Below are 25,501 nucleotides of genomic sequence, written 5' to 3' on the forward strand. Positions count from 1 at the left end.
GAAAAATAATGATGAATGTTGGAGGGGACGCGGAAAACTGGGACATTGATGCATTGTTGGAGTTGTGAATGAATCCAATCATTCTGGAGAGCAATCTGAATTATGCCCAAAAAGTTATCAAACTTTGCATACCCTTTGATCCAGCAGTGCTTCTGCTGAGCTTATACCCCTAAGGAGATACTAAAGAAGGAAAGGGACCTGTATGTGCCAAAATGTTTGTGGCAGCCCTGTTTGTAGTGGCCAGAAACTGGAAAATGAATGGATGCCCATCAATTGGAGAATGGTTGAGTAAATTGTGGTATATGAATGTTATGGAATATTATTGTTCTGTAAGAAATGACCAGCAGGACGAATACAGAGAGGATTGGCAAGACCTACATGAACTGATGCTGAGCGAAATGAGCAGAACCAGGAAATCATTATATACCTGAACAACGATACTGTATGAGGATGTATTCTGATGGAAGTGGATTTCTTCAACAAAGACAAGATCTAACTTAGTTTCAATTGATCAAGGATGGACAGAAGCAGCTACACCCAAAGAAAGAACACTAGGAAATGAATGTAAACTGCATTTTTGTTCTTCTTCCCAGGTTATTTATACCTTCTAAATCCTATTCTCCTTGTGCAACAAGAGAACTGTTTGTTCTGCACACATATAGTTGTATCTAGGATATACTGTAACATTTAACATGTATAAGACTGCTTGCCATCTAGGGGAGGAGGGGAGGGAGGGAGGGAGGAAAAAGTCTGAACAGAAGTGAGTGCAAGGATAATGTTGTAATAAATTACCACGCATATGTTCTGTCAATAAAAGTTATAATAACAAAAAAAAATCTCCCACTTAAAAAATGATTTTATTTTCAGCCAGCATTACAGGATATATTTATACTTGTATGTGTTTGTTTCTTTCAGATGCAGAGACATGGTTTGATATCAAGGAGATGAGTGCAAATCTGAACATGATCTCAATGGAAGACTTTTTCAATATAGTGAATACAGGGTTGTTTTTCCTAACCATAAAAGAAACCACATTGAGAGGAACATTGTGAATGGCATGCACACAAAAAGCTTTAAGAAAGAGTTCCAGTGTTGCTAATGATAAGAATATACATCCTGAAGAGAAGACACCCGAGTGTCATGAATGTGATAAAGCTTTTCTTGTATCCTCTTCCCTTGCTAACCATCAGAGAATCCATGCTGGAGAGAAATCTTATGAATGTAAGAAACCTGGAAAGACTTTGAGAGAGCGATCTACTCCTGCTAAATATGAGAGAATTCACATGGAAAACAATCTTACATATGTAATCAATGTGGAAAGAATTTCCAGTGTTATGCCAAATTGGCTCAACATCAGAGAATTCACACTGGAGAGAAGCCTTATAAATGTAAGGAATGTGGAAAGCTTTCATACATCATCCCAGTCTTGCTAAACATCAGAGAATCCACACTGGAGAGAAGCCTTATAAATGTAATGAATGTGGAAAGGCTTTTACACGGAGTGACAATCTTCATGAACATCAGAGAATCCACACTGAGAGAAGCCTTATGAATGCAATGACTGTGGAAAGGCTTTCACATATCACTCTTATCTTATTGCACATAAGAGAATCCACACTGGAGAGAAGCCTTATGAATGTAATGAATGTGGAAAGGCTTTCCACAGAGCTCCAGTCTTCATAAACATCAGAGAATCCACACTGGCGAGAAGCCTTATGAATGTAATGAATGTGGAAAGGCTTTCATACAGAGCTCCAGTCTTCGTAAACATCAGAGAATCCACACTGGCGAGAAGCCTTATGAATGTAATGAATGTGGAAAGGCTTTCATGGATCACTCCTACCTTGCTGTCCATCAAAAAATCCACACTGGAGAGAAGCCTTATGAATGTAATGAATGTGGAAAGGCTTTCACAAAGAGCTCTTACCTTGTAGCACATCAGAGAATCCACACTGGAGAGAAGCCTTATGAATGTAACGAATGTGGAAAGGCTTTCACAAGGCACTCCCATCTTGATGCACATAAGAGAATCCACACTGGAGAGAAACCTTATGAATGTAACGAATGTGGAAAGACTTTCACATATCACTCCAATCTTGCTGTCCATCAGAGAATCCACACTGGAGAGAAGCCTTATGATTGTAATGAATGTGGAAAGGCTTTCACAAATCGCTCCTACCTTGTAGTACATCAGAGAATCCACACTGGAGAAAAGCCTTACAAATGTAATGAATGTGGAAAGGCTTTTGTGGATCACTCCTACCTTGTAGTACATCAGAGAACCCACACTGGAAAGAAGCTTTATGAATGTAATGAATGTGGAAAGGCTTTCACAAGGCGCTCCTGCCTTGTAGTACATCAGAGAATCCATACTGGAGAGAAGCTTTATGAATGTAATGAATGTGGAAAGGTTTTCACACAGCTCAGCAATCTTACTTCCCATCAGAGAATCCACATTGAGAGAAGCCTTATGAATGTAAAGAATGTGGAAAGAGCTTTACTAAAGCGCTCCTCCCTTGTAGTACATCAGAGAATCCACACTGGGGATAAGCTTTATGAATGTAATGAATGTGGAAAGACTTACAAAGCACTACTTCCTTGATGTACATCAGAGAATCCACACTGGAGAGAAGCCTTTTGAATGTAATGAATGTGGAAAAGCTTTCAGAAGGCTCCTCCTTGTAATACATCAGAGAATCCACACTGGAGAGAAGCCTTACAAATGTAACCAATGTGGAAAGGCTTTCACAAAGCGCACCTACCTTGTAGCACATCAGAGAATCCACACTGAGAGAAGCCTTATGAATGTAATGAATGTGGAAAGGCTTTCCTAGATCACTCCTACCTTGCTGTCCATCAGAGAATCCACACTGAGAGAAGCCTTATGAATGTAATCAATGTGGAAAGGCTTTCATATATCATTCCCATCTTGCTGTCCATCAGAGAATACACACTGGAGAGAAGCCTTTAAATGTAATGACTGTGGAAAGGCTTTCTCACGCTGCGAAAGTCTTGGTAAACATGTGAAAATCCACACTGGACAGAAACCTTCAGATAATGCTCAAATCTTGATAGCAACAAAGAGTGCACATTAGAGAAAAACTTTGAGTGTCTGAATCATGGTAAAGTTTTAATATATATTAGTCCCTGACTAGACATAGGATATTGCATACTCAATGTAAACCTCATTCATCTAATCCATGTGGAAAACCATTCAGGCTCACTTCATCCCTAAATTGCTTCCAGAAAATTCCTAGATTGAAATCAAGGATAAAGGCATAAAATGAAGGACAGAGCTTGTTAATCAGGAGGGATTTTCTGTTGGGAAGAAATCTCCTATGGACTTGACACAGGAACGTCTTTAGCCCAGATTCATCTCTAAGTTTACATTTGAGGATTTGGAGTAGAGGGAAGACTTAAAAATATGCTGAAGGAAGACATGCCCTTACCTAGAACATAACGAATCACTATAAATCACAATATTCACAATGGAAAGAAACATTATACAAAATATTTGCAGAAAAGCTTTCACCTGGATCTCATCCTTTGTGTAGAAATCTTCCTGCAGATAAAACATGTGAATATAATAAATGAGGGGAGACCTCTTCCTATTAGCACAGATTTCATGAGACATTGCAATTTTATAACGCATATAAAGGTCAGAAAAGTTTTGAATTTTTCTTTGAATCCCAAGATTGGTATCTAAAGAAGGGTCTTTATATTGGGGAACTAATTGTTTTAATCTCTTTGCTCTATCAATAATAATTCAGAGATTTTAAAATCTGATTTACATTTTTATTACTTAATTTTCCTCTTCATTCTCTTGCTTATTCCTAAATTCTTTGGCTTTCCATCTATGTGATAAGTCATATGTTGCATATTCTAATTTTCTTTTAAAATATCTGTGGCTTAGGTCTCCATTTTGACCTTATTTTGCTAAATTATTTTGAGTGTGTTGAGGGATGTTTTCATAAATTTGATCCCCAGAAGAGTGCCATAGTTTAGGGCAAATTTCCAGAAAAACTGTCCCCTTATACCTTGCTAGAGTCTTGCACAAACCATTTTGCCACATCAGCAAACTTTGTAATATATAGTTACTGTTCTTAAGTGGAATGGGTTCCTATGACATATTGGGAGCCCAATGTGAGATATCATATAAATTTAATTTTGTATTTGACAAGTATAAAAAGTAAAGACTTGGGGATAAGAATTTATTGTTTGTTTAAAAATTTTAATATTCATTTTCAAGGAAAATATACCAATTAAATGGGTAAGTTTTCAAACATTCTAACTACAATTTTTCACATTAATTTTACAGAGTCCAGATCAAAAGAGTTCATTTTCTAAGGAACATTTACATAATCCTCTAGAAATTATTTTTCAAATGCCAATATTTCTAAGAAAATAGTTTTCCTAAATTCCAAAATGAGAAAAATCAGAATAAAAATAATGGCATGAATAATGTTTTTGAAACGTGAGAGAAGATTGCCAAATAAAATTAATTCAGTTGTTTATCTTAGAATTGCCTTATGTTGCTGCCAATCTAGCCCTAGCAGCCAGGAAGCCTGTGAGCTTCTAGACCTTGGTGGGGAATAGCTGGAGCACAAGCTGACAGGAAACACAGAGAGTTAAGAGCAAATACTATTTATTCATCTGACGGTAAGCATGTGTCTGTGTGTGTTTTTAACAAAGCCAATAGTGTGTTCTCCTGGGAACATTAGTCTTTTCTATGGGGTTATTGGCTATGAAATCGCCCAGACAGTTTCCTCCCATCCTAGCAATCTCCAAGGACATCCTTTTCTCTAGAGACAGAACAGAGGGTGGTGAGCCATCATCCTGAATTCTCATAGCCATCCAATAGGGGCTGAGCTACAGGGAAAACATGAGCTGGGTCTGTATCCTCTGTCTACTCAGAGCTGGGCTTCAACCTCTCCCTGTTCTTCTGTGCTTCCTTGAAATAAGGCAGAGATGCTTGAAGCTCATCTAAAGAGTGGTGAGTGCATATTAGAAAACAGGGTAGGAGGAAACATGCCAGGGTAACAAAAATAGCAAGGCAGAAAATGCAACAGCAAGCTTGATACATTATTAAAGGTGATTAAGAAATTAAGGAATGGAAAAGATTCTATTGAGAGAAGAAAAGGGGAGTTAAACTAAGATAAAGCATATCACATGAACGTGCACAAAAGACCTATTGCAATAGAGGAAAAGAAGGAGGTGATGCATATTGTTTGTACCTTAATTTCACCGATCTGAAGAGGGAATGGTATTCATATTTAGTTTGGTATAGAAATTTATCACACCTTATAGGGAAGTTGAAGTGGAAAGGAAAATAAAAGGAGAGACTGAGGGAAAAAAAAGGCAGAAGTACAAGAAGCAAGGGTAAGAAAAGAGGAGCTGGTAAAATGGAGGACAGATTGAGAGATGTGGGGTATAAAATAGCAATGCAAACAAAAATTAATTGAAACTAAATTTAATCCTAAAGAATAGGAAAGTCAAACAACACATTATAGAAAAAATAATTTCATATAAAATAAAATGAGACAACACAGTTTAAGGTTATAACCAAAACAGTTCTTAAGAAAATTTTATAACTCTAGATGCTTATATGAATAAACAGAAGATAAATGAATTGGACATGCAACTTAAAATGAAAGAAAAAGAACAATTTGAAAATCCCAAATTAAATACTACATTTAAAATTTTGAAAATCGAAGGAGAGATTAATAAAAATGAAAGTAAGAAAATCATTAAATTAATAAAACTAAAAATTTATTTTATAAAAAATACATAATTCTTAGATTAATTTGATTAGAAAAAGGAAAGAATAAAACCAGATTACATCTATCAAAATGAAAAGTGACCTTATCACCAATGTAGTGGTAATTAAACAATTATTAATATCTCGAAAGATATTCCAATAAATCTGACAATCTAATTGAAACTTACATTTATAAACCCACCACATTACCTTGAGTAAGATCAAAAGAAAACAAAAAGTAAAATGGCTTCATTTTAAAAGTGGACAAAATATCAGTGAAATCCCTAAGGAAAAAATACAGTAAATGGATTCAAAAGCAAATTCTCAGAAATGTTTAAAGAATAACTAATTCTAATACTACATCAACTATTTGATAAAGTAGTGGAACAAGGAGTTGTACAATATTGCTTTTATGACACGGATATGTTGCTGATAACCAGGAAAAGTCAAAACAGAAAGAAAATTATAGACCAATTTCCTAATGGATATTGATGAAAAGACTTTGAAGAAAATATTATCAAAGAGATTATGGCAATTCATCCCCAGAATAATATGCATGACCAAATGGGATTTATGACAAATACAGGGTGGTTTAATATAAATAAAAAATAAAATGTAAATAAAAACAAAATGTATAAATAAATATAATAAAAATTAATAAATGAATTAAATAAAATGATTAAAACAATCAGCAAATATTATATATAATGTGGATAAGCTAGAAGCATCCCTAATAAGATCAGCGATAAATCAAGAATGCCCATTATCACCACTATTAGTCAATATTTTACCAAAATGTTAGCTTCAATAAGAAGAAAAAATAAAGGAATTAGAGTAGGAAATGAAACAAAACCATCACTCTTTGGAGAGTCCTAAGTATATTTACTATAATCCTAGTATATATAGAGAATCAATTAAAATGCTAGAAATAATAACAATAAATTATTAAGTTATTAATAATATAAAATTAATTTTAATAAAATATAAATAATACAAAATACCAGGATATAAAATAGACCCACATAAATCATTAACTTTTCTACCATGTTACCAACAAAGGCCAGTAGTATGAGACCGAAAAAGAAATGCTATTTAAAACAACTATAGACAATATATAAACTACCTACCAAGAGGAGCTGAAAGAATTATATGAACACAATTAAAAATCCTTTTCACACAAATAAAGTTAGACCTCTGTGACCTAGCCTTACCTGTTATAAAAGATTTTAGATAGGGTTAAGCCCAGAAGAGAAGTCAGTTTAGCTTTCAGGGTCTTAAAATCATTGGCTTGATCAGTGCCCCATTTAGGGAGAATTGTGTCAGGGCCTTGAATAGAATCATAGAAGGGCTTGGCAATAATCACAAAGTTAGATTTCCAGATTCTACAAAATCTAGCCAGACCCAGGAAAGTATATGGTTGCTTTTTGAGGCAAGCTCCGGGAGTGATAAGATTGTCTGCTTCCTCTACATGGTGAGGGATGGGGTGGTGGCAGTTAATCCATGGCTCGAAAACTTAACAGAATTACAGTCAATGTGGGTTATACACAAACCATCCCTCTGGGAGGGCACAAAATTAAGTATTTTTATTGGAGCAGTCAGAGAAGCCTCCCGATTGGGCTCTAGATCAATATATCATCTACATATTGTATAGCCTGTGCCTATTCAAATAAGTATGGGCAGTCACAAAAGTCCTGAGGTAGCACTGTCCATGGAATGGGTGGGGGTTATGTTCTCCTGGATTTGTCCATTCGAAGAGCAAAAAGATTGTGAGTCTTTATGAAGTTTTAACAAAAGTAGCATCTTTATGATCTGGAGTAGAAAACTATTGTGTGTCTCTGGCCATGTTTGTATTGAGCTTATAGTTATTACTGGCCACTTGCTCTGATTATAGAAATTTGCTATAAGAGGAAAAAGCAGGGATATGATTATAATATTATTAACAACCAATCATGCAGTAACGATTCCACTTCATAGCCAGGATTCAGTAATAATAATATGGAAAACAAAGAAACAGAACTGGGAAACTGAGCTTGAAAGATCCGACAACGAACAGAGACTAAGGTTGTCCTCCCAGCTATTGCCTAGATAGATGTCCACCTGTGACAGTTCAGGAAGGCATCCTTATGTGTAACTTATCAAATTTTCTCCAATGGGGATTACTGACTTAATGATCTATCAGGTAATAATATCCAAATTCAAAACTCAAAAGAGTCAGTTACAGTCCCAAGAGATTTTTATCTCTAATAGCAAATACTTCTAATTACAGCTTAGGGATAGTTACATTATTTTTAGAAGGTTACTAGGAATTACAGACATAGGAAATTTTGTTTAATATCTTTTATATATTTAAACTCAGGTTGATGTAAGGCCAATCATTAAACAAGCTTATAGATTCTGAGTAAAACATTCCTTATTTAGTAATTATACATCCTAAATTGGCTTGTTTCTCAGGATTGATGACCTTGCTATTGCTTTCAAGAAAACTGGCGAGCTTATAAATTAAGGGAAGTTGACAGAAACCTCAGGAAGGGACTGAGCTTGCTGTTGTCCACTCCATGTAATCTTAGTGTTTTCCTGTGCTGTTTGATACCTCCGTGCACTCTGTGAAGGGTAATAAGGTGCTGTATAACCTCATATCTGAAAGTGAACTGATAAGGTTTTCAGTTAATACCTCTTGTTCCAGACACAGTAATTACCAATTTTATGTTTAACTTGATGATGATAACTCCATATAACTTAGTTAACCCTTTTAGTATTTTCATAAGAAATAGCCAAATAGTCTTAGTTGTAATTTCCTCTTAATTTTCTAGCAAAGGTGAAAATACCTAGTTTCCTGAATTACATTCACAAAATATTATAAAACAGGATTAGCAAGGCTAAATAAATTGTCTGCCTTCTTTTGGTTGTTCAGATTATTCTGTCCCTAGGCTATTGAATCTTTGGACATTCTCAGGAAGATTTCTACTCCTTACATAAGTTTTTTTTGTTGTTGTTTTTTAGGAGAAAATACAATTCTTAACATTGAGATAGAATAGATTTTAATATTGACATTATGATTCCACAAAAACCCATATAAAATTATCAACTATAAATCAATTACATCCAATAAAGTAGTTAAATTTCATATAATCTTTATTTTATGCTAAGCAGTTTGGCAATCATGTGATCTTCACAAAATGAATTATTACTATTTCTCTTTACAAATAAGAAAACAGGGCAGAAATAAAATAATTGGCTCTAAATTACATAGCTAATATATTTCTGCAGCTGAAACAGAAAATGGTGGACTTACCAAATGCAGAGATTGATTGGCTTTCTCATGTCACACTGCCATGGTGGGTGCTGCCAGAGTCACCTAGATTTTTCCCAGGCAGTTTCTGGACAGCACCTGCTGAAGGCTGGGGTGATTGGTGCCAGAATTTACCTTTAATGGTAGTTTCAGTACCAGGGCTCAGGGAATACTGATTATGGGGCCTGACCCCACTCCAATCCGATCCCCAAGCTGCATTGGGAAGGTGTTTGAGCAAGATTCAGTGCAATCCCTATGATTGTTGCTGCTTCCCTCATTTCTATAAGTAGGCAGAATTTGAATTTTTCTACAATTCTTTGGCATTCTCTTAATATGATCTGAGATGAGAGGGTTAGCAAACAGAAAGACTTGGACTATTTGGATCTTGTTAGCAACTGAAAAGCACTCGGACTATGGGAATGGAACAAACTGAATGATCAGGGTGTGAAGGGGTCCTTAATACTTTCTGGGGTGCTTTCCCAATGGGACAAATATTCAGTAAAAAGGAGTCAAGGAAGGTTTATCACAAAGTTGCACTGTCTGTGATTAAGCCCTGAAGGTCCCTGACTTTCTGTTTCCTAAGTCAGGAGATTTCAGGAAACCTTCCATTCAATCCCCCAAATGGACAACCAATTAGATCCCCCTCCCCTTAGTGCTCTCTTACTTGTGATGTTTTCTTGTATAAAAGCTGTATTCCTCTTCTTTGCCCCTCCTACCAAACTTTCTTTTCTTTCTCGTGATGGGATCCATCCTCAGGGTTTTCAATAAACTTTTCTGCCTTCTCCTGAGTATCTTGATGGTCATTTTTGGGTAAGGGCTTCTTTCCCTCACAGTTGGGGGTTCTCCGAGATGGGTCTTTGGGAGAACAGCTTGTCCCTCCAGGGCGGGGATAGGCCCACGGGGTAGTTTTCTTATGGTCTCTGGCTCTGGGTGAGCAGCCTCCCTCCCTCTTCAAAAGTGAAACACAGTTGAAGATTGAAGGAAGAAAGTTGTGGCCGCATTTGCAGCCCTGAAAAAAACATATTTCTCAGGAGCTTTGGGAAGTCGGGGCTTATTGGCTGGTTAAGAGACCCTGAGGGTTAGCCCTCTTTTTATTTTGTGTGAACTGTTGGGCCCCAACAATAAAGGACTTTTCTAAAAGAGCTCTCAGGTGGCTGTGGGGGTGTGGGAATGGGCCTCCACCAACACCTGATCAGGTTCAAATTGGTATAGAAGCAGTCAAAATTTTGTATCAAGACTTATGGGAATTCAAGCTGGAATGAACTTCTCAGATATAAAAGGAAAAAACTGGGAGGATGTATATCCGGACTTTGGGTATATCAGACTTAAATCTGTATTTAAAAGGTAAAATGGGTTTATGAATGTCTGTTTATGTCTGCTTTATTCCTTTTTCTGTGTTAAAAGTTAAGCTCATAAGAATGAAATTTACCTCTGTTTTAAGGCGAAAAATATCAGACTGAATTATTTGGGGTTGGAATTCATTCAGGTAGTAATTCTTCAAGTGCTCAGAATGTATTTCTTGGGTTTGGACTATTTTGGCTTCTCGAAAAGAAAATCTTTTTCTCTTTCTTTCCTCTTCTCTGCAGTGGCTTTGCAGGAAAAAATAAAACATAAATTGAAAGTTTGGAAAGTTTTGAGAAAATAGAAAAGTGGCTATCACTCCTGTAAACAAGAAGCCTGTTATCAGGACTCAGCCAGAAAAAAATTTAAAAGGTAAAAGCAAGGATCAGTGCTTAATTCTTTCCTGTTCTAAAGAAAAAAGTTTAATGAAATATCTAGGGAGATTTTAAAAATTTCAAACTAAAATACTATTAACTTTAAAAATAACTTTAAATTGGTATATATTAAGATTGAAAAAAAACTCAGATTTGGAAGGAAGGAATAAAAATAAAAAAGGAAATAAAACCTGAACACAAAGGCTTCTGACCTTTGGACCTATGGAAAACTAAACATACTTCTAAGAAAAAATTTTTTCCAGGAGAAAAGAAAGAAAAATCATTATTAAGAATTTTCCTTCGGAATTAGAGAACAGAAAGTTTGAGAAAGGCTAAATTAGGTAATTATTTGTCTCAATATTTGATTAAATTTTAGAATTACTATATTTAAAAGTACTATCATTTTAAATTGAAATTAAAATAATTTCTTTGCCTTCAAATTTAAATTATTTGAATAAATCTTTAATTTTGAATATTTTGCCTTTACATCTGAAGAAAAAAACTTTTTATTATTTGTTGGACTTCAAATTAGAAATGTAGGTTATTAAACAAAATGACAATAGCTTACCTTGGGAGGGAGAGGGCTTGGTTTGTATCTCCCTACTTAAATGGTATATTGCTTTTAAAAGTATTGGGTAATTTGTAAACTATATTATGAGTTTTATGAAATTTGGTTCAAAATTAATTGTGAATCTTGGAAGTTTAAAGTTTAAAAAAGGTGATTTAAAGACAAGGGAAAAGAGATTGATTTACAAAAGCAATTAATAGTTTAAATAGAGCATCTAGTCAGAAATATTTTAGAGAAGGTTTGAGCAAGTAGGAATTAGGAAGAGAGAGACAGAGAGATGGGACAGGAGAATGAAGATGATTTAAGAAGGATTGATTAGTAGAAGCAAATGATTTCAAGAAGAAATCAGGGTAGCAGCAGAACAGCAGTGGAAAGCTGCAGCTGCTTGGTTCCTTTGGCTGAAGAAAACAAACGGTTATTTAAAGGGACAAGCTGCTCTTACAAGATGTTAATTGATTGAATATTTGTTTCTTTAGATAAATAATGGTTATGAATATTAAAGAATACGATCAGAAATGTGATATATAGTTTGAAAGGGTTATTTCAAAAAGTTCAATTGATGTTTTCAAGAACTTTTCAGATTCTTTTATGTGAAAATAGAAAGTTTTAATTAACTGTACTGATACCGAAAAGGACTCCAAGGATAATAGTTTTGCCTTCGTCCTTTTGAAAATGTTTTATTAATGTTTGTGGCAGCCCTGTTTGTAGTGGTTAGAAACTGGAAAATGAGTGGATGCCCATCAATTGGAGAATGGTTGAGTAAATTGTGGTATATGAATGTTATGGAGTATTATTGTTTTGTAAGAAATGACCAGCAGGATGAATACAGAGAGGATTCATGAGAATTACATGAACTGATGCTAAGTAAAATGAGGAGAACCAGGAGATCATTATATACTTCAACGACGATGCTGTATGAGGATGTATTCTGATGGAAGTGGATTTCTTAGACAAAGAGAAGATCTAACTCAATTTCAATTGATTAACGATGGACAGAAGCAGCTACACCCAAAGACAGAACACTAGGAAATGAATGTAAACTGCTTGCATTTTTGTTTTTCCTCCCAGGGTATTTATACCTTTTGAATCCAATTCTTCTGAGCAACAAGAGAACTGTTCTGTTCTGCACACATATATTGTATCTAAGATATACTATAACCTCTTTAACATGTATAGGACTAGCTTGCCCTCTGGGAGAGGGTGGAGGGAGGGAGGGAAAAACTGGAACAGAAGTGAGTGCAAGGGATAATGTTGTAAAAATTACCCTGGCATGGGTTCTGGCAATAAAAGTTATTAAAAAGAAGAAGAAGAAGAAGAAAGGAACAAATAAAATGATACAAATACATAAGTAAAAAATAAAATGTTTCTAAGACAATTTACAATGGTCTGTGAAACCTAACTGCTATTTATTGGGACTATAGCCGTCTGCCTGTCCTGTGAAGCAAACGTGTTCCTTCACATAGGAACTGCTGGCCAATCTATACTGGTCTTCCCATGTTGTTGCAGTTCCAGTCTGTTCTAACCTTGTTAGATTTGGGTTTTGTTGTTCTAGATTTTGGTTGAATTACAGATTATTGAACCTCTTCTGAGACATGGATCGGCCCATCTAATGAAGCTTAGATTGACACCATACCCATCCCCTGCTTGGACTGAGAGCCAATTCTTTGCCCATTTATCAGCCCGAAGCAGCTAAGATTGAGACCATCACCCATGCTCCTGATGTAATTGAACTGATATGGGGACTTGGGAATGGTTGATGAATGACTGTTAAATCCTGACTTGGTCATCTATTACTGTGTGTTTAAGATTTGGTATGAAAATTTTTAAATTGGTAACTGTTGCTGTTAAGGAAGTTATAATATGTTTTAATATCTATGTATGTTCACTTCAGAATATGTAATTGTTTGAGGGATTTGATTTGATTTGATTTTTTTAGAAAACTCCTCCAGAACTAGTCTGTCATGTATATGAACTTTAATTCACTTTTGGGATTTATATGTGGATGGTTATTTGACTCTATTTTTTTTTGGATGATTCCTTTCCATGAGGGAAAGAAAATGAGAGGAGAGATAGGGAACTAGGGAAACTGGTGGATTTTCTCAAAATATCTAAAAGAGTGGGAACCCTTAATTTTCTGTTCACTTTGCCTTAGGTACTTCTGCCCCACCCCTATAACACCAGTTCAGATTGAATTGGAAGTCCTTACAGTCCTTTTGTTTTTAGTATGCTTTAACTTTGAAACCCCTTATTCTGTTGGAATTGCTCTGGCAGACTATTCTTTGAGTACCTGTTTTAGGAAATCTCCAAGATAAATACACCAGTCTTGGGACTGGAAGTCTCCACCCTGTAACCCCAGTTTCTTAATTGGTATCTCAGCATTTTAATAACATTGCAGTTTTGAGATCAAGCCTCTAAAGTTTGGGGTTTGCCTGCCTTCATGATCTAACTGTGCATGCTCTGATAGCTCTGCTCAGAAATCTGTATTCTAGTAGCAGCCCTATCTGTTTCTCTGGGCAGGGACAGGTGGAGCTATTCCAAGCCTCACCCTTTTCCCCTGGAATGGGGTGCCCTCTGAATGGGCAACATGACTGTCTTGAGCACCGCTACTCCCTATCTAAGCAGAAGCTGAGTTAAGTGTAAAATGACTGAAGATCACCTAACACAGTGAACTGTCCATCTCAAACTGGATTCTCTGGCTGAGATGAGGCCCTTTGTACTGCTGATAACTCTGGGGTTGTCAGGAAGAGACTTGTCCTCGCCATAAGTCCTTGCATTTTCTAGTTTCATTTTGATTTATTTGCCTCACATTGCATTGGTCAAAATTATGGTGCTAATATCTCCAAGGTTGCTAGGGAGGTAATTCAATAATTCAAATATTCAGAAGGAGAATGTGTAGTGTTGTGCCTCAGTTTCTCTAGATTGTCATCTTTGTTTATTTATCTTTGTATGTTTATGTTGGCTAAATGCCAAGGGACAGGCTGCTGAGGAAGAGATGGTTGGCAGTCCCCATTGGTGACCCTGGGTATAACCTCGGCTGCCATCATGTCCCAAGTGTTTTGTCCTTGAACCCTGGAGCTGGGCCTGCCTCTCTTTCCCCAAGTCATTCTAGATTCTGATGCCCAATGGAAGTCTCTGATGCATTTTGAACTTGGGGTTTTGGGTCTTGTTCTCTCACCCTGTCTTTTATGTCAACATTGAGCTTTCAGATGCCCTACTTTACCACAATGAAAGCATTGAAAAGCCTGTCTGAAAGTCCCTTGCCAAGAGGGACCCTTTCTTCCCATGGTCTGTATCACTGCATGGGTATAAAAGTATTTGTGACCACTTTGGCACAGTGTCTAATGAGCTCCTCGAAAGGAGCATCCTTGCGTAGTCCTAGTACAATTCTTCTACAAACTTCATTAGCATTTTCTCTAAGAAGTTGTCTTTTCATAATTTCTACTGCTACATTTTCACCAATAGTTCATATGACAGCTGTCTGCGGACATTCCAAGAAATCAGCAAAGGGTTCGAGTGGAACTTGTGATATTTTCGTGAAGACTTCCCTCTATCTTGCCCTCCTGGGGTGCTCCATGCTCTGATAACAGTAGCATCAATTTGCTCATATGCTGCTGTAGGGTAATGAATCTCTACTAAAGTGTCTGCATAAGGACCTACACCTGTTAGTTGGTCGCAGGTGGCTGGTATATTTACCAGGTTGCCTATTTCTTTGGGCTTTTATCTTACAGAGTTCACTAGACTCAGTGCCGCAACAAGTACTGTCCAGGTTCTAAAGATATTCTTGCTATAGATTTCCTATCATTAGGGGTTAAAACTTGAAAAGCCTGATTATCTAATGCCATCTTAACATAAGATGATGTAGACCTATAAAGAGTGCAAGCCTTTTTCAGATCTTGGGTAATTTGTAGATTAAAAGGAGTGTATCTTGTTTTGTATTGACCTGAAGAGTTGAGCTCTTCAATCACAGGGCATGCTTCTGTTTTTAAATCAGATATATTCTGCCCTCCTTCTTGGGCTTTAAGTGGTACCTTTGCAATCCAGTCATGGGGGTGTTACTTGGGGAGATGCTGCTAGTGTCACTGCCCTTCCCACTCCTCCTCCTCCCTCCATCCAGGAAGGTGAAATTGATGGGGAGGGTCAAGACCCTCCTTGGGTGTAGGGGAGGTGAAGTTGAGCTGTGAGAGTGAGAATCACCACACCCTTTAAGGTCACTCAACTCTCCATGCCTTTCAGTTATTTTATCAGTACCATCCCCTTCTCTTCCTCTTCTTCCTCATGCTTCCTTGTCTGGCTGTTTTCCTTAAAAGTTTTCCTTTTTTTTTAGAAACCCTGGGATTTTTAAGGCCAATTGTATTATGTTATATATAGAGAGAATGTTTCCTTAGAAATTGAATCAGGACCCTTATCATTGTAATATTCACTTAAGTGCTCTCCCACTAATTTCCATTTATTTGCCTCTGTTTCTTCTTCCTTGGAGAACCAAGGGATGTGCATTCTAATATTTCTAAGAGTCCATCAAATTGTTTGCAAGGTACAAGCAAACTTTGCCTCTTTATTTTTTTATAGCTTTTTATTTACAAGTTATATGCATGGGTAATTTTACTGCATTAACAATTGCCAAAAGTTTTGTTCCAATTTTCCCTCCTTCCCCCACCCCTCACCCAGATGGCAAGTTGACCAATACAAAGGCAATAAGTGACAGAGATGGAATTTGAGCCCAAGTCTCTAGCTCCCAAATCTCACATTATTTCCACTGTTCTACACAGCTTCTCACAACAGTCTTCCACTCCAAGACATTCATTTAGTAGCTCTTCATTGATTATTGAAGAGTATTTGAACTCTTTAACTTGGTGGTCAAGAACTCCATAGCTTGGCCCTACCCCATTTTTCTCCTGCTTCTTCCTCCCCAAACCCAAAGATCTAGCCAAACTGTTTCTTTTCATTCTCTGAATCAACACTCAAGTCAGTTTGCTTCTGTTCCTTTGCTCCTGTAGATATCAGCATGGAACTAAACTACACATTGAAAGCCCTCATGAAATATCTATTAAATAAATGAATTAGATCTTAATGATGAAAATGTAAAAAAACATAATACTGGAGACAATGTAAATCAGCATATGTTATGTTCACTTTTTTTCCTTTCTTTTCCCCGTCTCATGGTTGTCCCTTTTGCTTTGATTTTTCTCTAATGACTCATAAAGAAATGCATATAAAAATGAATGTACAGGTATAACCAGAAAACAAGAATAAAAAACATTTTAAAAAGTAAGTCAGATGCGGAACTAAAATGAGAATGAGAGCTTTTATCCATTTTTCTCCCTGGAGATTTGTGTTAATAATAGTTTGCATCCATATAGCAGATCAGTTATAAGGCCCTTTCATTTACATGATCTCTTTTGACAACGTTCCAGACAGGCAAGTATTATGACTTTCATTATTTAAAAGAGGAAGAAAAAAGTGTCAGAAAGGAAGTTTGTATAATGGAAAACATAGTAACCTTCTAGTCAGAAAATCTAGGTTGGAATAATATAACTTTGGGCAAATCACAATCTCCAAACCTCAGTTTGCAACCTATAAAGAGGATACTAGTACTTGCATTCCTTACCTCACAAAGAGGTGGTAAGAAAAATCTTTTGAAATTTAAAAGGAATAAGAATCAGGAATTTCTGCACCTCCCCCATCCCCTTAAGTCTTCCATTAAGTTAGGACTAGGTTGAATGAAATCTTTACCACTTCAACAGAATGATAGTTCTTTGGCAGAGACTCTTGAGGTCATCCAGCCAGATTTGTTGGTTTATAGAGGAGAAAAACCTGAAATCCAGGTAGTAAAGGGATTTATTCATTCAAAGAATAAGAACTGGGATTTGAACCTACAGCCTCTCACTCTAAATGCAGATAATCTTACATTTTCTGATGATGTGGATTGAGGAAGTCAACATTTTGAGCTAAGTTACTGGAATAAAAGTAAATACTATAGTCAAGAAATGCAAAGTTAGATCTATTTCTTCATTAGTGATGACAAGGGAAAAATTTAATCTAAGTACATTAATATTCCTACTGGACTTTATCTTCTGGATTGTCAATTCTTAAAAAGGTATTGATTTCTATCCAGTGAAATCCATAATCAGACCTTTATAAACTATGTATCTGTGCTTCAAGATCATAAGCAGAGAGTGTGTGTTTGTTGGGGGAGGAAGAATAAGACATTACTGTGCTTAAGGGTTAAAAATGAATAGGACATGGAATCAAATGAACTATTTTAAAGACTAATAACGTCAAGAAAGGAATTTCTTATTAATGCCTCAAAGCTCTCCATAATTCATATTCTGTTTCTGACACCACAACCCCTTAGTCCTGCTGAAAACCTTTTAGGACAGAATGTAAATTTGTGGGACTAAAAACTTTGTCCAAACATTCTAGTATCATCCAAGGGCAAGGACTATATTTTCCTATCAAAAGACAAACTGAATTTCTTTTGAAGATAGACAGTTGGACCACATCTCATTACAATGAATTGTCATCATGGTACCAATGCAAGTTTCTGATTAGTCATTTAAAGGATGTTTGGAGATGGCTAATTTCAACCTCATTCATTATTGCACCTGCGTATGACAGATGGGAAGGTTTTGTGCTGTTAAATATGTTAAAGTATAAATTAAATACAATATTAGTATACATGGTTAAACAGTTATTTTGCTGTACAAAAAGAATTGTACTTGGAAATAGTATACACAATTAGCCTATGAAGGAAGTCAAAAATGCAGTTGGATAAAAATAGAGGGATTGGGAATTCCGTGTAGAGTTTCATAGTCATCTCCCAGAATTCTTTCCCTGGGTGTAGCTGGTTCAATTCATTACTACTCTATTGGAACTGATTTGGTTGATATCATTGTTGAAGATGGCCACGTCCATCAGAATTGATCATCATATACTATTGTTGTTGAAGTATATAATCATCTCCTGGTCCTGCTCATTTCACTCAGCATCAGTTCGTATAAGTCTCTCCAGGCCTTTCGGCAATCATCCTGTTGGTCATTTCTTAGAGAACAATAATATTCCATAATATTCATATACCACAATTTATTCAGCCATTCTCCAATTGATGGGCATCCACTCAGTTTCCAGTTTCTGGCCACTGCAAAGAGACCTGTCACAAACATTCATGCACATACAGGTCCATTTCCCTTCTTTAGTATCTCTTTGGGATATAAGCCCAGTAGTAACACTGCTGGATCAAAGGGTATGCATACTTTGATAGCTTTTTAAGCATAATTCCAAATTGCTTTCCACAATGGCTGGATGTGTTCACAATTCCACCATTAATGTCTCTGTTTTCCACATCCCCTCCAACACTGTGCATTATCTTTCCCTGTCATTCTAGCCAAACTCACAGGTGTGTAGTGGTATCTCAGAGTTGTCTTAATTTGCATTTCTCTGCTTAATAATGACTTGGAGCATCTTTTCAAATGGTTGGAAATAGTTTCAATTTCTTCCTCTGAGAATTGTCTGTTCGTATCCTTTGACCATTTATCAACTGGACAATGACCTTGCCTCTTTATTAACCTAAGTATGCTTTCTATTGACCTCCCTTGGGATGGGGGTGAGAGTGGGGTGGGAGTGGGGAGGTTCTTTTCCAAGTATCTGCCCCATTTCAGCTAAAAAATAAAAGTTACTATTTTAGCCCTCTATTGTAATACTACACCCTATTTCCAGGTCACAGGGACTTCTTCACTGAAATTATGATCGAGTTGCATACAGATCCTTAGTCCAATTTAGCAACAATATATAATGTCCAGGCTAGCTTTCGAGGGGAGGGAGAGGAGGGGTGTGCTCAGGATCAGTCAGAGTGGAGATCAGTCAAAGTCCTTGATCTTTAGGAGGAGAAATGAAGGAGGCAGGCAAGCTGCCACTGGACTTGCCAAAGATGAATCCTGGACTATGGAGTCTGGAGCCTGAAGTCCTCTGTCCTCAGCATGCTGCAGTAGAGAGACTGATCTTTTCCCTCCATCCTCCAATCCTTGCTTACAATAACCTCACCACACCACATTCAGCAAGCTCCAATGGTGGAGAGAGCCATCACATCACCATATCATATAGAACCATGACCTCACATTGAGTACATAATTAGTCTTAAGTGCTCTGCTGCCTTAGATTCAAATACACCCTTCAAAGTTCCAGCCCTCTACAATACTCCCCATCTTCAATCTTCCCATCAGCAGGTGCCAGCCGGGTTGCTGAGGTGAGAGGCAGAAGCATTTCCCTAAGTAGTGTGGGGAGACAGATACCTTCCTGTGAAAGTCTGCCAAGGAGGCTTCTCTTCCATTGAAGAAGAAAACTTGTTTTGCCATTTAGTTCACATTTTAATATGATTTAGTTCTGTTGTTGCTGTTGCTTTGCTTGAAACCAATGTGACCTCAGGCTGCATTTTCCACTGCTGACACAATTTGCACATGACCACACCATAATTTTATAAGCATCTCTACTCCTTTCTTCCTGTTTCTCTTCTGCCTTTCTCTGGGAGTTCAATGGGAAGAGGGGGAAGAAGCACATATTATAAAGAAGGAAAAGTTGATTTCTTTCCTACACCTGGGAATAGCTACTGCTGCCTTCAGATGAAGCCCAAAGAAAGCTTTACATACATGTCCCATGTAGCTTGAGAGCAGGTCTTGGCTTTCAGATACAACTGAACAACCCTCTGGATCTCACATCCACATGAGAAAGATTTTTTTTCAAGTGATAGCAGCAGCTGTCTAGAGCAGTGTTATCCCTTGTTTCTCCAAATCAGTACTCTCCTCTCCTTCCATGGGTATTCTTTTTAACAAATCCCACTCCTTGACTTGGGGAGAACCACTCTCAGGGACTTCATTTCTGGGCTTCACGGGTAAGCATGTCAGGATCGACTATGAGCTTTTGCAGACAATCCATCATGGCCTTGGCTGTGCTGCTCCTGAGTCTGGGAAAGTCCATTCTCAAAATGCTTCTCCTTCAGGCTACATGAAAAGCTAAGCTAAGGGCCACTGTTCTATCCACACTAGTGTACCAGTTTTCCATTGAATAGAACAGGTGAGAGTGTTGGCAGGCCTTCAACTGCAACCCTGCCTAAAAAGCCAAAGTACTCATTTGTAATTCTAACTGTTGCAAGATGTCTCTTGCCCACAGATTGATGGGGATTTTTTCAACTACAAAAGGAGTAAAAACTCCTGTATTACCTTCAAATTTCCATTTCAAAGGGGTAGCACTAACTTCAGCCAATATTGATCCCGCTAGCCAGACATGTAGGTGTCTGTCTTAACCTTTGGCCAGGGACTAGGTCAGCTGGCACCTCTAATGACTGTACGATCTGCACCTGTGTCTACCAACCCTTCTCATGGTGTGCCATTCACACAGACAGTGAGCATAGGTGGGGCAGCTATAACAGCCGCAGTCCAGAATATTCCTGAATTCTGCTGCTTGGAGTCAAAATCTGGGTGGCTCTCACCAGGTTGCTTATTAGGAGTCTGTATCAGTAAACCTGATCCTAATACTTCTGCTGGTTGATAAGTCACACATTAGCTACCTGTATTAGTGACTGGGATATTAGCTACACATTCCCCAGTTTCCCACATCAGTGTATGGATGGACACTGTTGTGTAAGCACTCTCAGGGGGTGAAATAGTCAAGCCTACTGTGCCTGGAGGCAAGGGATCCATAGGCAGGAGAGCAAGAGATTTCACCTTTCCAGGGGGTATCTCAATGTTCCCAGCTGCATACAACTCTATTCTCCCCAGTTGCAATCCCTTTCTCCCATCAGGTTGCTTCCTGGCTGATTGATTATGTAATCCCATTCTCCCACCAGTTGCTTCTTGGCTGATTGGTCATGTCTGAGCACTGAACTTCTAAAACCTTCTAGAGTGTAGCATTTACTGCCATCATGCACCAAGTATATTTTGCCTGGGGCCTTGAAGCTGGGCCCAGCTTACCCTTTCCCTGAGTCCATCTACATTCTGATGGCCAATGAAAGCTTTTCTTGCATTTTGAACATGGGGTTTTGGGTCTTGTTCTCCAACCTTGTCTTTTATGCAACTATTGAATTTTCAGATGCCTTACTTTATCACATAGAAAGCATTGACAAGTCTCTCTGAAGTCCCTTGCCAAAAGGGACTCAGTCTTCCATCTCACATTTTGGAAAGTCTCCATCATAGCCTAGGTATAAAAGTTATTTGTGCCCACCGTGGCACAGCATTTTATGATCTCCTCTAAAGGAGCATCCTTGCCTTGTCCTAGTATAATTCTTCTTCAAACCTCATTAGCATTTTCATTAGCCAGTTGTCTTATCATAATTTCTGTTGCTTCATTTTCACCAACAGGTCATCTGACAGCTGCCTGCAAATGTCTCAAGAAATCAGCAAAGGGGATTGGCACCTTGCTCTATTTTTCCTGAAGACTTCCCCTCTATCTTCCTTCCTGGGCAATTTGCTCATATGCTAGCAGACGGTAATTGATCTGTGCTAAAGTATCTGCATAAGGACCTACACCTGTTCATTGGTCACAGGTGATTGATATATTAGCTCCAGGTTGCCTATTTCACTGGGCTTGTATCCTACAAAGTTCACTATACTCAGAAACCCACAACAATTTTTGTGCATTGTCTAAACATGTCCTTGCTATAGATTTCCCATCATTAGTGGTTAAAACTTCAAAAGCCAAATTCTCTAATAATATCTTAATATAATTTGATGTAACCCCATAAAGAGTGCCATCTTTTTTCAGATCTTTGATAATTTCTAGAATAAAAGGAGTGTATAGCCTTTATTCTTCACCCTAAAGAATTAAGATGTTCAATCACAGCATAAGTTTCTATTCTCAAATCACCTGTATCCTGCCCTCCTTCTTGGGCTTTAAGTAGAACTTTTTGCAATAGAATCAAGGTGGGGTAGTCGTTGGGGTGGGTGGGTTCTGCTGATGTCACTGCCCTTCCCACTCCTCCTCCTCCCTCCACCCAGGTAGGTGAAATTGATGGGGGAGGGTCAAGAGCCTCCTTGGGTGTAGGGGGAGGTGAAGCTGAGCTGTGAGAGTGAGAATGACCACACCCTTTAAGGTCACTCAACTCTCCATGCCTTTCGGTTATTTTGTCAGTACCATCCCCCTTCTCCTTCTCTTTCCCCTGATCTTTCCTTGTCTGGCTGCTCTTCCTAAAACTTTTTTTTTTTTAGAACTCGTGGGATTCTTTAAGGCCAATTGTATTATGTTGTATATATAGAATGTTTCCTTAGAAATTGAAGCAGGACCATTATCATTGTAATATTCACTTAGTTGATCTTCTACTACTTTTCAATTATCTGCCTCTATTTCTTCTTCCTTGCAGAACCAAGGGGATGTGCAATGTTTCTAAGAGTTCACCAATCAGCTCCCAAGTTAGAAGCAATCCTTGCCTCTTGATTAGCCTAAGTATGCTTTCTATAGACCTCTGTCAGTTGGGGATGGGGATGGGGGTGGGGGTGGGGGTGGAGGAGCCTCTTTTCCTAGTATCTGTCCCATTTCAGTGAGAAGAAAAAAGTTACTAGTTTAGCCCTTAACCGAGTTTCCTGCTTGGCTATTTTAATACTCATCCCATTTCCAGGTCACAGGGACTTCTTCACTGAAATTACACTCCAGCTGCATGCAGGTCCTGGGTCCACTTTGGGCACAATATATAATGTCTGGGCTAGATCTCTGGAGGGCCTCGGGATCAGTTAGTCAGAATCAATCAAACATGCCACATGGCCCATCAAAGATGAATCCTGGACTCTGGAGTCCAGAGCCTGAAGTCTTCTCTCCTCAGCATGCTGCCCAGGGAGACTCTGACCCTCTCCCACCTCCCTCCCATCCTTACCTCACCCATCAATTACCTCACCACACCACATTCAGTAATTGCTGATCGTGAAGAGAGCCATCTCATCACTATATCATATAGAACCATTATCTCCCATTGAATAGAAAGTTAGACTTAAGTTCTCTGCTGTCTTACATTCAAATACACCTTTTCAGAGTTCCAGCCCTTTGTAGAAGAGCATTGTGTCCTCTCGGATACTCGTATTGGGCTTCTACTGATGATTTGATCTGATTATAGAAATATGCTATAAGAGGAAAAAGCAGGGACATGAATATAATAGCATCAAAACCAAGTCTGATCATGCAGTAGCAATTCCACCTCGTAGCCAGATTCAGGAACAATCATGTGGGAATGGGGAACTGGGAAACTGAATCAGAAGGCTCCCACCTGAAGCAGGGGTTTCAGATTGTCCCCAACTCTTGCCCAGATAAGTCATCCATCTAGACATGGCAGGAAGGAATTGTCTGAGTAATCTATGGCATTTCTCTCAATTGGTGGGTTACTGACTTAATGATCAGGGAATTTGGAACTGAAAAGAATATCAGGTACAGTCCCAAGAGATTTTATCTCTAATAGAAAATTCTACTCATCTAAGCTTAGGGCTAGATACCTTATTTTTAAAGTTTACCAAGACTTACACACGAGATTTTTGTTTAATAGGTTTTATAAGTTTAAACTGATCCTGGGGCAAAGATCAATCATGAAACCAGCTTACAAATTCTTAATAAAGGCATTCCTTGTTTAGAAACTATAAATCCTAAACGGGCTCATTTCTCAGGGCTGATGACCTTGCTTACCCTGATAGATTCAAGAGAACTTGTAAGCTTACAGATCAAGGAGAATTGACAGAGACCCCAGGCAAGGGGCTGAGCTTGCTGTTGCCCACCCCAACTATTCTTAGTGCTTTGGTGGACTGTGCTGTTTGATACCTCCCCCCACTCTACGAAGGAGGAAAACTGTTGCACCCCTCATATGTGAAATAGAACTAATAAGCTTAACAAGATGACAATAATTCCAAGTCACTTAGTTACCAATTGTTCATTTTCCTACGTAGTAGCCAAATAGTTTTAGCTGTAGTATGTGTTCCTTTAAACGAGTTACCCTTTTGTTTTAGGGAGAAAATAAGACACTTCTTAAAACTGAGATAGAATAGTTCTTTCTTTTTTAAATATTATAGCTTTTATTGACAAAATATATGCTTGGGTAATTTTTCAACATTGACCGTTGCAAAAACTTCTGTTCCAAATTTCCCCCTCCTTAAATCCACCTCTTCCCCTAGATGAGGAAAAATCGGATGTAGAAAGAAGGTAAAAATAATCTGGGCAGAAAAACAGAAATGCAAGCAAAGAATAACAGAAAGAATGCAAATGCTAGGTTGTGGTCCACACTCATTTCCCAGTGTTCTTTCACTGGGTGTAGCTGGTTCTGTTCATTACTGATCAATACGAACTGATTTGGATCCTCTCATTGTTGAAGACAGCCACATCCATCAGAATTTGATCCTCATATAACATCATTGTTGCCGTGTATAATGATCTTCTGGTCTGCTCATTTCACTCAGCGTCAGTTCATGTGAGTTTCTCCAGGCCTTTCTGAAATCATCCTGCTGGTCATTTCTTACAGACCAATAATATTCCATAACAATACCACAATTTCTCAATTGATGAGCATCCATTCAATTTCAGTTTCTAGCCACTACAAAAGGACTGCCACAAACATTTTTGCACATACAGGTCCCTTTCCCTCTTTTAAGATCTCATTGGGATGGAAGCCCAATAGTAACACTGCTGAGTCAAAGGGTATGCACAGTTTGGCAACTTTTGAGCATAGTTCCAAATCGCTCTCAGAATGGTCGGATCTGTTCTCAACTCCACCAGCAATGCATCAGTGTCCCAGTTTTCCCCACATCTACTCCAACATTCATCACTGTCTTTTCCTGTCATCTTAGCCAATCAGAGGTGTGTAGTAATATCTCAGCGTTGTCTTAATTTGCATTTCTCTGATGAATAATGATTTGGATCACCTTTTGAAGTGGTTAGAAATCGTTTCAATTTCTTCCTCTGAAAATTGTCTGTTCATATCCTTTGACCTTTATCAGTTGAAGAATGGCTCGCATTGTTCATTTGTCTTTTGGACTATTTATTGGTTCTCAGACTTTTGTTCTCAGTATCTTTATATTAGGAAAATTATGGAGGATCCTTCCAAAGAGTTTTTGTTTATGTGGGTTATATTCATAGATAGTTACCATATTAGAAATAAAAACGAAAATTTTATTTGTAGGAACCTCCTAAGGAGTTGAGAGACCCTCAGGACTTTGAGA

General features: G+C 37.8%; 1 protein-coding gene across 1 annotated transcript; it reads left to right on the forward strand.

The window, feature by feature from the left end:
* Positions 1–1,293: 1,293 nt before the first annotated feature.
* Positions 1,294–2,792, forward strand: LOC116422724 (zinc finger protein 665-like; the record flags this gene model as incomplete). The annotated part of the gene is given in 4 exon segments (XM_031961813.1): positions 1,294–1,534; positions 1,537–1,650; positions 1,653–2,441; positions 2,608–2,792. Coding segments are annotated over 4 exon segments (1,227 nt in total), but the record flags the coding sequence as incomplete, so codon positions are not given.
* Between the last annotated feature and the right edge of the window lie 22,709 nt (positions 2,793–25,501).

This window comes from Sarcophilus harrisii, chromosome 3 (assembly GCF_902635505.1).
Source record: "Sarcophilus harrisii chromosome 3, mSarHar1.11, whole genome shotgun sequence".
Taxonomy (NCBI): domain Eukaryota; kingdom Metazoa; phylum Chordata; class Mammalia; order Dasyuromorphia; family Dasyuridae; genus Sarcophilus; species Sarcophilus harrisii.